At 34.8% G+C, this 15,017-nt stretch overlaps 1 protein-coding gene across 1 annotated transcript in view; it reads right to left on the bottom strand.

The window, feature by feature from the left end:
* Nucleotides 1-5,319: 5,319 nt before the first annotated feature.
* The window catches only part of LOC122787546 (N-acetyllactosaminide alpha-1,3-galactosyltransferase-like), a 128,679-nt gene continuing 118,981 nt past the window's right edge, over nt 5,320-15,017 (bottom strand). The window contains exons 5-6 of the mRNA XM_044054319.1: nt 13,012-13,149; nt 5,320-6,283 (exon numbers count right to left, since the gene is read on the bottom strand). Of these exons, the coding sequence (XP_043910254.1) occupies nt 5,593-6,283; nt 13,012-13,149 (829 nt within the window). The 3' untranslated portion in view covers nt 5,320-5,592. The remainder of the gene's footprint in view (nt 6,284-13,011; nt 13,150-15,017) is intronic.

Raw genomic sequence — 15,017 nt, 5'->3', positions numbered from 1 at the left:
AAGCTTTTTAATAGTACTGGTTTGTATTGGCCTGATAGTAAAATAATTTGTGTTGGCTGTGGATTCAGGTGTTTTTTTAGTGGAGTGTTGCTGTAATTCCTTACTAGGGATAGTAGTGAATTGATGAAGTGTTTGTTAAATTGAGTAGCTATACTATCTGATGTATTTGTAGAGGTGGGAGGTAGCGTAGCCAATTGACCAGGATTAAGGAGTTGTTTTATGGTTCTCCAAAATTTTGGGGGATTGTTTTGGTGAGGTTGTTGGATTGTTGTGTATATGCCTTTTTGTAATTTAGGATTTGTTTTGTGGCTCAACTTCTTAATTGACAGTAGTTGATTTTAGAGGATCGTTTTTTGGTGGCATGATATTGAGACCAAGCTCTGTCTCTCTCCTTGAGGAGTTGCCTGGTCTCCTTGGGTAGCCTTGGTAGATGCTTTGTTTTGATGCAGCTCTTCCTAAGGGGTGCCTGTCTATTTAGAATATCCAGGAAAGTATCGTTGAAGTATTCAACTGCTGAGTCAAGTTGAAGGTGTTTTAGAGGGGCCCAGTCACAATATTGTAGAAGAAAGCTATAGGCTTCAGGGAAGAAATTTCTTTTGTTGTGAATTTATTAAATATGGTGTCTTGTTTGAGGGTTAATTTTGTGTCTTATTAGGTAGGTGGGATGGTAGTCACTGAGACTGTCAGGAGGCAGCCAGCACTGTGAATTAGAGTCGGCTTGTTTGTTGGTATAAACTTGACTGCTTGTTACTGTGTTTATCAATTCTGGTGGGGGAGTGGAATAATTTGGAGAAGGCATATAGATTGATGAAGTTGGTTGGGTTGTCTGAGGAGCAGGTGGACCAGTCCAGGTTAAAAATCTCACAAAATAATAGTTTCCTGTTTAACTTTCCTGATTAAAGGTGGAGGCAGACCAATTGAATAGATCTTCTATAATGGGGGTGGGAGTGCTACCTGGAGGGATATAAGTAGCAATTACTATAATATGTTTTTTGGAGTTTAGCTGAAGGTGGGTTATTAAAGTTTCTGAATAAGTTGAGTCTGGGGCTTCATACAGTAGGTGTTTTGAATTGAGTGTGTTCTTACATACTATGGCTATACCACTGCCATGCTTATGTGTTTTGTTTTTGTCTAAGCATATTGTAATCCTAAGTTAATATTTCTGAGTCTTTTATGTGTGGTTTGAGCCATGTTTCCGTTATAATAACAATATCCGGTCAGTAAACACTAAGGGCTACATGGAATTCATGAACTTTATTTAGGATGCTTCTTAGGTTCATGTTTAGGATTATTAGATCTGAGCTATAGTGTGTTAGTATGGTTCTATTCTGAGATTTTGTGCTGTCTAGTGGTAGAGTTGTTGGTTGTTGGGGTTGAGGGTCCATATTGGGGTGTATGTCCCACATAGTTTAAGCTGATCCACTTTAAAGGGGAATAAGAGCGTAATTTTGTGAAGAAGTCTAGTTAATTTGTGGAGCAGGTAGGGTTTTTCTTGTAGCTTGGCATATCTGAGTGAGAAGAGTTCTAAGTTGATGTAACTATAGAGATGGGGAGATATGTTAAAGTAATAGATGCTAGAGCTGGTTGGGGGTGTTTAGGTTTGTTGGGGAGTAGATGCTAGTGATGTGATAACTGTTATAGGAGATGGAGAAGTAGGCTATGGTGAGTAAACATAGTAATATGTGCTGGAAGTAACATTTTGGTTTAGAAGTAGTGTAGAATAGAGGGGTGCCTGTGTGTGTGCGGGGGGGTCGGTGGTTTGTATAAATGTGTGACACTCCCCTATTGAGGATATACAAGGGTAGCACCATGAAAGTGTTAGTGTGTGGTGTGGGGCATAGTGAATGGCTAGGGTGGTAAGTTGTTATAGGTTAATGAGGAGAGGTGTGTGTCTACAGGCTAACTATAAGTGTAAGGGTAGTAGGGGTAGGTGAGATGGGGGTAGGGCAGGGAAGAGGAGTGAGCCCGACCATAGCAAGGGCAAATGGAGCAGGCTGGAGCCAGGCCAAGAAGGTGCAAGAACCTATCTGTAAGGTACTGGACGTAATAGGTGTGCATGGGGACAGCTGACAAAGGTGGTGAGGTGAAAACTATAAATAGAATGGAGAAGACACAGATTAATGTGGCAATAGGGGAGCTACATTATGCAGAATAGATACAGCAAAAGCTAATAGTGTATTATAAGGGAGCAAAGTACATGGATAGCTTAAAAGGTAAAATAGGTAGATGTGAGTAGAAACTAGCGTACATGTAAGGTCAAATGAGCACTAGCAGCTGGAGATTTTAGGCAATTAATAAGTGATTCTATGAGCAAAGGAAAGTAGGGGAAAAGCCACATCTTAGGAACTGAGACATAACAGCCAGAAATAAAGTTAACCCGACTTCTAAAGTATTGTAATCAGTAGTGTGCTACTGTGAAGCTAATACTAGTTAGGAACATTCAGAGCTAATGTATTTATTTAAAAGGACAAGTACAGCACTTTTTTTGCAGTGAAGTTCGTCCATAAATTTTATCCAAATGTGTAGTATAATTGTTTTAATCATTCTGATATATTTTCCTTGAAAGCAATGTAAGACTAATAAATTATTTGCTATCAAACTTAAAAAATATATCTCAGTTTTCAGTTTTATTTTCTATAGTAATCAAGTTATTAGTCTGGTGTTATAATTTATGTGGCAATACCTAGATTGCAGTTGTTTATTAGTACCTCTTTACCAACACAAAAAAAAACAGTTGTACTGCAGACAGCAGAAAACAGGATTCTAAATTTTACTCACCTAGCTATTATCAGACAGCATCACTGTTATATCATACAAAATGCAAAATGGCTACTGGGGCTTCCATTTTGCTGAACACTTTCAATTTAAATCACTTAATGACAGATACTGCCCTCCACTAGATATGATTAATGTAAATGACTCATCTTATTTCTTCAGAGGTATTGACCATTCAAAACTACATACAAGCGAACTCTATTAAGCTAGCCCCTGCCTCATAGAACCATCTACCTAATGATATCAAGCTGAATGACAAATTGCCATTGTTTAAGAGAAACTGAAAGGGCACCTTAAGAAAGAATAACAATGTGATTGCTTCAGTGACTTCAGGTAGTGTAGATGTAATCTAACTTCTGCTCAATGGGTCAAAAAGGATCTGTATACTGTTTTTGCCAATAATTATCAAACTGGAGTTATTCAGTAATGTAAGGTGGATACATATCATCAAGTTATTTAAATAAAATTTACTACAAGCACTACGCATGTCTGAAGACATATGTATACCGTGAGAGTTTTGCTTGTTCATGCTTAATATAAATGTCCATCAATCTTTCATTAGTGTATGGTGTTGCATCCATTGCATCTGCTATTCATTTTGTTGTATTGGCCCAGGTCATAGCAGAAAACTGTCATAGACAAATCCACTCATCTGGTCAACAAATACATAGACAGATAAATAGATAATATTTCGCCCTCAGTTACACGGAATTACTGAAATGCTGTGTTATTGCTGATATGCTTTGTTTTACCACTTACTTATTTTATACATTGCATTTTGTGAAATCATGGTATCTTTTCTTAGTGCTGCTAAGGGATTCCTGCCAAAGTAATTGAGTCTTGGACTAATAACTATGTTGTTGGCTGCATGTTAAGTGATATCTGTAATGTTAGACTGCAGTTATGATGACATGAGCAGCAGGACTTTGTTCTATTTCAACACTTATATTACCCACGTGCTGCCACACTTATTTTTCTGCTTCCCGTCAAGGTGAGAGTTTATTGTTTTCATTTCCAAAATGTAAAATCATCAGGATATTGAATTTGTAACTCGAGTCAAATTCCAAACCCCCTGAGTCTTTCTATCCCACTTCCAGTTCACTGAAACGAGACAGGGTACCTAAAGGATGAAAGTAAATATCTCCATACACTGTAACAGATGATATGCCATGTGTAATAAGAAGGCTTCCAGAGTTAACAGTTGACCTTGTCATGGTGTGATACAACCACAGAACCCTCCTGAGCTTTATTTGCTGATGTCAGATGCCATTATCCTTTGACAGCAGGTTGTAGAAGCCTTATATTCCCCAGGACCCATACATTAATCCATTCCTATCACCAAAGAAATCTAATACCATCTGTGTTCAGTGGGCATGGTACAACAAAGCAGAAGCACAGTAGGAGGAAAGGATGGTGTGACTCTGCCTTTATGTGACTATTCCCTGCCCAAAGGGAATGGACAAGCACAGCAAGTTACGTAAAACATCACTCACTATATGCCTTTTGGCTTTTCCTGGTTAGGGGTCGCCACAGCAGAACTCCGGTCCGCTAATGATTGGCAGTGGATTTTCACTCACTGTGGAAGTGAAATAAGGTTTGCTGAATCATCAAGTTTGGTAGGCCAGTGAAGACGTCCCAGCATAGGGACTGAGATAGATAAAAAAAAGACTGCTCCATAGTACACTGTATATTGTGTAAGCAGCAGGGTAATTGTTCATTTATCCAAGCATTTATGTTTTCCCCATGCAAGTGACCAGAATTTAGAATTAGAAGAATCTGAATTAATATATATATATATATATATATATATATGTGTGTGTGTGTGTGTGTGTGTGTGTGTGTGTGTGTGTGTGTGTGTCCTGCTGTTCTGTGAAAAACCTGTCTCTTTCTTCCCCATAGGTGATTTGTTAGTACATCTCTGTACAATGTTAAACAGCTGCTATTTATTCAAACTCTTAACTTTCACAGCTGCTTAGCTGAAACACTCCTAGTCATTTTACCATATATTACAACACATGTGCTCATTTTACTTATGTACTTGCTTCAGGTTACATGCAGAAATATTTATAGTAAACAACTTTCAAACAGCAGATATTTTGCATTTCAGAGCATCAACAAATGTATTAATAGGTTGCTGCTTAGTTTGTCTTTTGATTCCAAAGGGTTTTGTTGCACTTAGTTAACAGTTATATCACACAGGATTAAAACTAAACAAAGACCACATTTTAAAAATATTTATATTTTATTGCATCAGAACCTAGGGTTCTGAAATTAGTTTTACTTATCATTTTCAGTTTTCTTTTAGGCACAATTAAATTCTGCAGTGAGTTTGTCATTTACTGTTTTGATAAAAAGGGAACATACTGACCACTTTTCTCCAGTATGTTGTGTTTTATTTTTGGTATGCACAAGAAGTTTAATATTTTTTTCTTCTCTAGAGAGAGAGAGAATGCTAGTCAGATGTTCTTTCACTGAGACACTGGCACACAGTATGATGTTACAAAAGCCCCCTTTCTTTAAAAAAACTACCATTGTTAGTACTGGTTAAAAATCGTAATTCTGTATCCAGATACTGAAGGTGGCAGCTATAATTGTTCATCTAAATTAAATCATTATTTGTAAAAGATCATGGGTAACAGAATATCAGATGTTGCAATCTCAGAAACCACCATTACATTACTCTGCTATGAGTATCACATAGTACTATAACTTTCTCATTTGCATCTTTTGCATCAAAACTGCACTGCTTTCACTGGGGTTGTCTAAACTGTTACCTTTTAAGTAGTGCCATCCAAGACACAACTACTTATTGTCTCTTTAGTTTCCTGAAACTGCATCATGTTGTGTTACTGTCCATGATAAACGTACTATTTTTATATCTGGATTTTTGTCTAACTCATTCTCCCAACAATACTCTGGAGATAACAACAAAGTTGGTTTGTGATCCAGTAAGTATCGATTTAGGTGACTTTCTTCATACCTTGTAGCCTCTATATTTTTCTTCCTGTCCTTTTTGATCCCTTCATAGCAAGTTCGCACAAGATGGAAGACTTTGGATGGAATTCCACCAAAGACTGCAGCGTGGTAATAGAAATCTCCTTCATCAAAAGAAATAAAAGCAGCTGAGTCCATATTTCTTTCATAGACAAATTGCTCTTTTGGTGCTTTGTAAAACTCTGCTTTGATTTGACCAACCAAATCTCCAAGGGCTTCAGCCCCAAATGGACCAGTGAATCGCTGGTTAACTTCCATACAGAATATGTAGTCAGCTTCATGCTCAATGTGGCTGTCGATCAGCTCTCCAAGGAAGTGCATTCGCATCATGCTGTTGTCTTGCCAGCGTGCCTCTTGCTTGATCTTGAAGACTTTCATGAATCTCTTGCGTGGCAAAAAGAAATAGGGCACCTTGGAAACATCATCAACCATGACATAGTAGATAACTGTTTGTCCAATCATGAAGTACTGCTCTGCTGAGTCCAGGAAAGATTTCAGATATTGTTCGAAGTATCTAAAATAGACAGATTCATTAAAGAAAAACTTCACACAAACTGAATATGTTTTTCATCATATATTTATATTCTGTGATGTACTAATGAATCAGAATCATTCTGTTTCTTACTATATTCTAATTTAGTATACCCCATAATGGATACTGCCATAGTGGCATGATTTTGTTTATTAGTTTATTCAAACCATTTCCACAGTGCAGTTTGTGTCCCCATAATGTAAGCAGCCCAGGTGATATCAATGAGATTGTTTGCTTCTGCATTTTGTTACAGTGTAAGTCTTGTGAGTCATTTACTTTGAAGACTGTCCCTGTAAACAGTGTCAGTGATTTTGTTTACCGAATATTCTGATTTTTACGGAATACAAGCTCTTAAAAAGGCTTTTATAGTACAATTAAATCTTCTATACAAAGTCTGTAAATTGCAGTTTTTTTAAGCATTCAAAGCCGAAGCTGTAGACTTAGCTAAGTTTCAGACCTCCCCCAAACTCTTGATTAGGTATCAAAGCTGCCAAGTAAGTCTAGTAGTAATACTCCTTTACCTGTGACTAACAGCTGTCACTTCATAGAGCTGGTAAAGCAGATGAAAAGCTCTTTGAATTCTATGCTGTCCTTAATTTTCTGCAGTTAATGCAGGTAGAAGCAACAGTTCCCTAGTCAAGAATTATAGTATTTACCAGTTTATGTGCTGTTGCAGTACAACATATTTTTCACATAAAGATTTCTCCAGCAACCAATTGTTTGGGAAAAAAGTTTCAGTTTAGCTGTTACTTTTGCGTTATGGCACTCTACTGAACTCAGCAAGACACACCTCAGGATGTAAGTGTGTGGGCAGTCCATACCTCTCAACCTCTTAGTCCAGGAAATCTGGACAAAGGCAAAAATAATGGGGGGGACTCCAAAATAGGGACGGATTTAAAAAAATGTTTTTATAAATTTAGAAAGTTGCTAAAATAAAAGGATTTCTGTTAGTATGCATTTTGAAGGCTATGAAGTCTGAAACTCAAATGTCTGTTATTATTTAGTGACTTCACTCCGCAATGGTTTGTCAGAAAACTACAATTTTTATGAAGAAAATACTAGCAATATGAGGCAAAAATCTGGACATTCTGCAAAATCTGACAGTTGAGAGATATGGCAGTGGCTAACAGTGAAAGCTACAGAAAGTGTGTTGTGTACCCTGTTATGTAGACTGAAATAAATTCCTTTCAAACAATGTAAGATATGAATATGAAATGATGACAAGGTCTTCATCAGGCTCTATGGCAGACAAAAAGAAAAATAATTTGAATGGTACTGTGGGTTTCTGGTTATTAAAATATATCTAGGTGATATCATAGGAAGAAAAAAAATCATCTGAAGTAAGATTTATAACACTAGAGGTTAAGCTGTCCTTTGAGAAAATGTGTTAACCTTCTATAATTGCATTTAATTGCCATTACAGGGCCCTCTTCAAAATGCTTCTTCTGATCACATGGTTTGAGCCATGTCTTTAATATCTACAACACGTAGGCAAGTTTAGGAGTGAAATGACATTGAGGTAGTTGGAGGAGACAGAAGTTGGCAATGTGAGGGAATACTTTTTTCTAACATACTATACCAAATTCTGCCACAGTGCAACCAATTTGTGTTTAATACATGATTGCAAATGAGATAGAAACAGCTAAGGAGATACAAATCCTTTCTAGTGGAACGGTCAATGGGTTTAGCATGCCTCCATCATGTTCACCATCCTTTATATCATCTAAAGCACAGATGAGCTACAACAGAATAATTATACCTTCTGTTACAGAAAGATGTGAGTCACACCTACACAAACCAAAATTGATTTTAATGACTTACTTGGAAGAGCTTGCCAGAGAAATTAGGTGGAGTGTAAGGTGTGAGTGCTTCTGTTAACTTCATCATAAACAGTGGTCAATGGGTTTAGCATGCCTCCATCATGTTCACCATCCTTTATATCATCTAAAGCACAGATGAGCCACAACAGAAGAATTATACCTTCTGTTACAGAAAGATGTGAGTCACACCTACACAAACCAAAATTGATTTTAATGACTTACTTGGAAGAGTTTGCCAGAGAGATTAGGTGGAGTGTAAGGTGTGAGTGCTTCTGTTAACTTCATCACAAACAGTGGTAAGTAAAGGTCATAGTTAAATTCTTCAGGATTTGAGGGCATGGGTTAGAAGGCAGTGAGGATAATATGTTACTACATTAAGAGAGAAAAAAAAGTGTTAGAAGTTAACAGTATGTGTGGTGGGAGAGGGACACATGAGAAAGTTCAGCCCACAGGACTTTGGTGTCTGCTGTTTAGGCTGTCTGGATAGTAACATGAGAGGTGAACCATGGAAGTACTTTTTAGTGAAAATGTTTTCTTAAAATTCCATCAGAAATGCAAAAAACATGAATAAAATATTTTACAACAGGTATACATTTGTGCTTTATTAAAATTTCCCACCCTTGATGGAGTCCTCTCCTTAGTACCTACCTGCTATGTTGTTCTGCTCCTCTGGTTCATTGTTGCTAGAGCTTAGGAAATCTAGCAACAAATATGGAGACATGTTGGTGCACATCTAACCAAATGCTAGAATAAACAGACACGTGGCAAGCTAATCTACCACCAAATTATGTATTTCTTTAAAACTTGTCTTGACAGTGCTTGGGCTTACAGTTGTGGAATGCCTTATTGGTCCAGCTGCTCTTACACAAAAGACACTGCTTAAATGATTCCCAGCACTGAAGTTCATCTTTCTCATAATTCTACTAGTTTCCATATTATTTCACCACCACCCCCAACCTGCATTGATATAAATGGTTTGTATTAACTTTATTTTCATACTATTTACAGTTCTTTAGAGCACTGGTATAGCCCAATGTGAAAACTATATTCTAATGTCCTTCATACAGCACTTTTCTCTGTACTATATTTTAAGTGTTTGTTCTCTGTCCTAATTTAATGTATTTGTAGTTTTTCTTTCCTAGGCCTCCACCGTGAATAGGTCCTACCCAGTTGGATCTCCTGGTTATCAAATAAAAGAAGTTGAAAAATACTCTGAAAAAATGTTGCTATACAGTACAGGCACACTGCAGCTTTTTTCCAAGTTATCATAGGTGTTACATTTATAAATAAATACAAAGGAATGCAAACGAACTTACTGAGGAATATATAGTGAGTCAGAGTGTGTGGTTAAGGTTTAAACTCCCCTATCCCATTTCCAATGCTTGTACACTGACCTCATATTGTACACAGTCTTCAGATTTCACACACTAAGAACCAAACACCAAACCAATAGACTACAAGGAAACAATTGCCACAAGACCGTAAAGATTGTTACAAGTATTTTCATCCCAAAAGCTAGGGACTTCTTCAGAGCTACAAAACTTTTCAAAATGCAAGACTTTTAAAATATCTACAGGAGCAAGCCCACCCTATCAACCAATCACAGTGTACTACAAAATTTAAAAGATCATTAAAAGAACATCACTAAATTTTGCAAAAAATAAATTAAACAACAAAATCATATATACCCATAAACACACCATCAGTTAGTAAACAACCACTTTAACCAATTTATAAAAATATGCATTAAAAACAGAAATAATATACATACATCATGGAAAACATTATAAAAATGTTATGCATTATAAGATTTTAATTTTAAACACTAGTTATAGAGGCCATTTTGTTTAACCTTGGATAATTACATGGGTTTAACTTAATTTACCATTTCAACTCTGCATATTCAATACAGTCATTCCATGGTCCCCCCCCCAGGTTTTTAAACATTCAGTCTAACCCCAAAATAGGAAATAATGATCCTTAAAATAATTTTCAGTATGTTTGTATGGTGCATTATTCCTGTTATTATGAGAAATATTGTAAGTATGTTAATAAATCCATTCTTTAAATTTACATAGTGTGTTATTGAGATCTAGAGAACTCATGATTACTAGCATTATTTTCTGGGGGAGTTATTGTTTCTGTTGTTAATAATGGTTTATACCCCCCCCCCATTCTCTTCTCCACGACTTCTTATAAATATCATCAACTAAAGAACTATGATATCCTCTAGCCAGAAACATATCCATCAGTTTATTGCATCCCTGCAAGAAAACTTCAAATTCTTACACCATCCTAGCTACCTAACGTATTGACCTTTTACTATTGGTTTCTTTTGGTGAAAAGGGTGACAACTTGAGAACTGCAACATACCATTATAGTATATAGGTTTCCAATAGATAGTGGAGATAACACCTAACTCCTTCTTATTTCTTTCAGTTTTAACATCCAGATTATCAATATTATCAAACCTGATTTTATATGTAAAATTTTAAAAAGTGGTCATTGAATTAATGTAATCAATAAACAGTTGTAATTCTTCCAGATAATAAATATATTATCAAGAAAGTGTATATAGTATCCATGACTTTACGTACTTCATATTGAAAATACATTTTTTCTCACATTCTATCATCACAATATTGGTAAAAAATGGGGGCACACGCAGCCCCCATTGCCACACCTTTTTCTGTAGATAATACTGTCCCTCAAAATACACATAATTATTTTCCAAAACCAATTCCATCAAGGTGGTTAAAATGTTAATATATTTTTGAACCATATCAGTATTTTCTGTTAAAAACTCATTAAACAGGTGCAAACCTTCTTCATAGGGAATAACACTATATAAATCCCTAACATCAATTGTACAAAAAAATCATCCTTTACAAACCTCACTCACCCCAATTTATTCAAAAAATCCCATGAATCCTTAAGCAAATAATCAAATTATTCTATAAGCTTCAATTTAAAATCAATATATTTTGCTAAAGGACAAGTCCTTGATCTACATGCATTAACAATAGGTCGAAGCGATGGCTCCCTTGCGCATCTATGTTTTTTGGTATACCAAATATGCTAGACACCATAGGAAAGGAAGCCATCAACTATGAGTGTGTATCCTGGGTAATTTGCCCCAGGTAAAAAAATCATTAATAATAAAATTAATCTGAGATGTAGAAATATTTACTCTATTTATAGAAACCTTCTCATAGGTATCATTGTATAAATATAGATTCAGTCTATCAATATAATCACATTAGTTCATAATCAGAACTCCCCTCCCTTATCTGGCTTCACAACCTTCACTGTTTAAGGAAGGTCTGGACAAGAGGAAGGGGGGTCATAAACCATTATTAACAACAATAGAAATAAATAGCCCCCCCAGAAAATAATGCTAGTAATCATGAGTTCTCTAGATCTTTGATAATTACTTTTAATATTAATAGTGAAGAAATTAGACAAATAATTGAATATAACTTTTTTTTTATTTTATACTAATAATGATATTAAAGAAGCTTTAGGGAAAAATCCACATATTGTATATAAAAAAGCAAAGTCATTGAACATATTACTTGAACTAAGTGACAATTTGGGTTGTGCAGCGTTTTTTTTTTTTTTGAAAGAAGACTACTTTTAAATGTGCTCATGTTCACAGTGCCAGTTTTTAATTGTAGGTGACACTGTTAAAATTAATCAGCTGCATATTAGAGCTAGTTATCATTGCAATTGTAACACAAAGGCTATGGTTTACCTGGCAGTTGTCAATGCTGTCCTTGCTTCTACATCGGTAAGACTATACATAAATTTAAAGAACAGATTTACAAACATACTTATGATATTTCTCTTAAGAAAAGGACTAATGCACTATACAAACATACTGAACAGTTTAAGTATCATTATTTCATATTTTGGGGATTAGACAGAATTTTTAAAAACCTGAGGGAAGGACCATGGAATGACCATATTGAATATGCAGAGTTGAAATTGCAAATTAAGTTGAATGCATGTAATTATCTAGGGTTAAATGAAATGGCTTCTATAAATAGTGTTTTAAAATTAAAATCTTATAAGGTCTAACATTTTATAATGTTTTCCATAATGTATTTATATTATTTATGTTTTTTTTAAATTGGTTAAAGTGAATGTTGACTAACTGATGCTGTGTTTATGGGTATATATGATTTATTTAATTTATTTTTTGCAGCATTTAGTGATGTTCATTTAAGGATCTCTTCAGTTTTGTAGCACACTGTGATTGGTTGATAGGGGTGGTCTTGCTGCTGTGGGTATTTTAAAAGTCATGTATTTTGAAGAAGTCCCTAGCTTTTGGGATGAAAAACCTTAGCATTTTTTTTACTTTTAATAAAGCTCCTTGTAACAATCCTTACGGTCTTTTGGCAGTTTTTTCCTTGAAGTTCATTGGTTTGGTGATTGGTTCTTAGCATGTGAAGTCTGTAAGTGATGCCTGTATGTCAACCTTGGAATTTCTAGTTGGGAATGAACTATATGAAATGTAGTGCCAGGCAGAAGGTTAAAACCTGCATTTTAAAACATTAATTTAAGCAAATCTTTCATATTTCTTACTGTTAATGGTGCTTGGGAGATGAGGCTGTTTGTCAAGTTAGTTCTGTTTTCTGCAAGAGATTACCTATACGTCAAACAAGGTTTTCAGTTTTCTGTACCATTGACTGATTTTCTCCTTTGCAAGATATAGCTCACTAATAATCATTTCATATGATGGAGTAATAAGTCAAACATAGTAGCAGTGGTTAAAGAAGAACATATCTCAAGGATCCTTAGTCATAAACCTTTTGCTAAAAGGTTGAGATGGGAAGAGGTGCTACAGGATAAGTGCTAAATCTGAGACTCTAGAGACAGATGCAATACCTGCCAGGAGCAAACACTGCAAGTCCAATGACAGTTTTTTCCTTCTTGTGCTTCTTGTTAAGAAAATCTCGGTTAAATGTTCCTTCCCACAGTATAGGTGCAGACCATGCTGTCAGTGTCTGTACATCACCTCGGTCTCTGTGGAGAAAAAGGAAGAAAAGTATGCACAGCTTTGTAACATACTTTATTCTAATGGATTAAAACAACTAGTCAGACTCACACATTGTCTTTGCATGGAATTTAGAGCAATAGTAGACTTTGAAATATTTACATATATGCACAAAATATTTACATAAAAAATGTATAGGTGTGTGTGTGTGTGTGTGTGTGTGTGTGTGTGTGTGTGTGTGTGTGTGTGTGTGTGTGTGTGTGTGAGAAAGAGAAAGAAAGAGTATATATGTATGTGCTACACACATACTGCCTTATTTTTTTTAATACATTTTTTGTTAAGGTTTCAAAATAAGCATAAACAAAAAAGTTTCTCAATAACAATTAAAGAGTTAATATCAATCAGAGTAAAATATGAATTAATTCCTTTTCTATAAGAAAATAATAAACAAAAACACATGTTAACTAACAAAGCAACTATTTACAAAGGGTGTCTATACATACTAATTACATACATCTATATATTCCAGTTGATACCATAGATCGGTCATTGCTTGCTTAAAAGTTCACTTAGTCCTTTCCATGAGTTATATGAGGAAGTGATTCTTGTTGTTCTTGTTCTTATAATAATGATCTCCAAATGGCTAACTTTTGAAGCAATGTTTCTGAATTCTTTAAAAGCGGGAACAATGTCACTTTTCCAGTTACTTGTTATTACGTTCCTTGCAAATACCAATATGCTCCATAAAACTGGGTATTTCACCTTTGCAACACAATCAGGTATAGGAGCACTGAAGAGAATCAAAGATTTGGTCACTGTAAATTTATCAGAGAATAGAGCTTGTAAAAAAATATTAACTTCTTTCCAGAATGTTTTAATTTTAACACATTCAAAAAATATATGTTCCCAATCAGCTTTTTTATCTGATTTACATCTCCAACAAGTAGTTCTGGTTTTAGATATGATTTATATTTTATATGGTGTATAAAATGATCTATGTATATATTTCCAGGTGAACAGTTTCCAAGTGATGATGATGCTAATTTGGATGATTTTAATATTAATTGTTTGTTTTCTTCACTTGGGAATTCTTTGTTTATGGTATTATAATAGTTCCAATACAATTTTTTAATAAATTGTATCTCTGTTCTTATTTTAAATATTTTAGATAATATATTGTTCATTTCTATTTTTTACTGTATAAATATTGATAAATATTCAATGTATTTTGGAATAGATTTTTTAACAGTAGATCTTTTTTCAACATATTGTACACAGTTTTGAACACGTAACCAGGATTCTTTCTCCAAATTATACTTGTCAAGTATATATAAGGATGATAAAGTGTTCTCTTTATGCATCAATTGAGGCCAATAAATTAAGTTATTATCTTTAAAACTTTTCATAACTGTCTCATTGGAAGATGTGATGTTAATCTGTGTGTAGGCTATTGGAAAAATAAGAAACAACCATGCCTTATAAGATGGATTCTTGAGTAAAAATGTTCTAAATGTTTGTATTGTTATATTAATTATTTCAGAGTTAGTTTTATGGTTAGAGTTGTTTATAAGTTTTAATAACCAACACATGGAGTTGTGGAGTGATACAAGTTTATTAGGATGTATCAAAAACATAGATTGAGTTAAAAATGTCCAAAAATTGATTTTCATTTAGCATTATAGTAGGCACTTGACCATAAAATTATTGTTTTGGTGACTGAGGCAATAGAATGTAATTCAATGTCTGGTAAACTAATACCCCCATTTGATCAGTCTCTGAGATGATTATTTAGTGCTATCCTTGGTTTATTGACAAACCATACGAATTTTAGAATTATTGAGTTAAATTTCTTTATAATGGATTTAGATGGAGGTATAGAAAGGGGTTGTACTACATA

Source organism: Protopterus annectens, chromosome 13.part0, assembly GCF_019279795.1.
Source record: "Protopterus annectens isolate FY-2018-M chromosome 13.part0, PAN1.0, whole genome shotgun sequence".
In the NCBI taxonomy this organism is placed as follows: domain Eukaryota; kingdom Metazoa; phylum Chordata; order Ceratodontiformes; family Protopteridae; genus Protopterus; species Protopterus annectens.
Note: the sequence above shows the minus strand (reverse complement) of the source record. Positions and strands in the feature narration are given on the sequence as shown.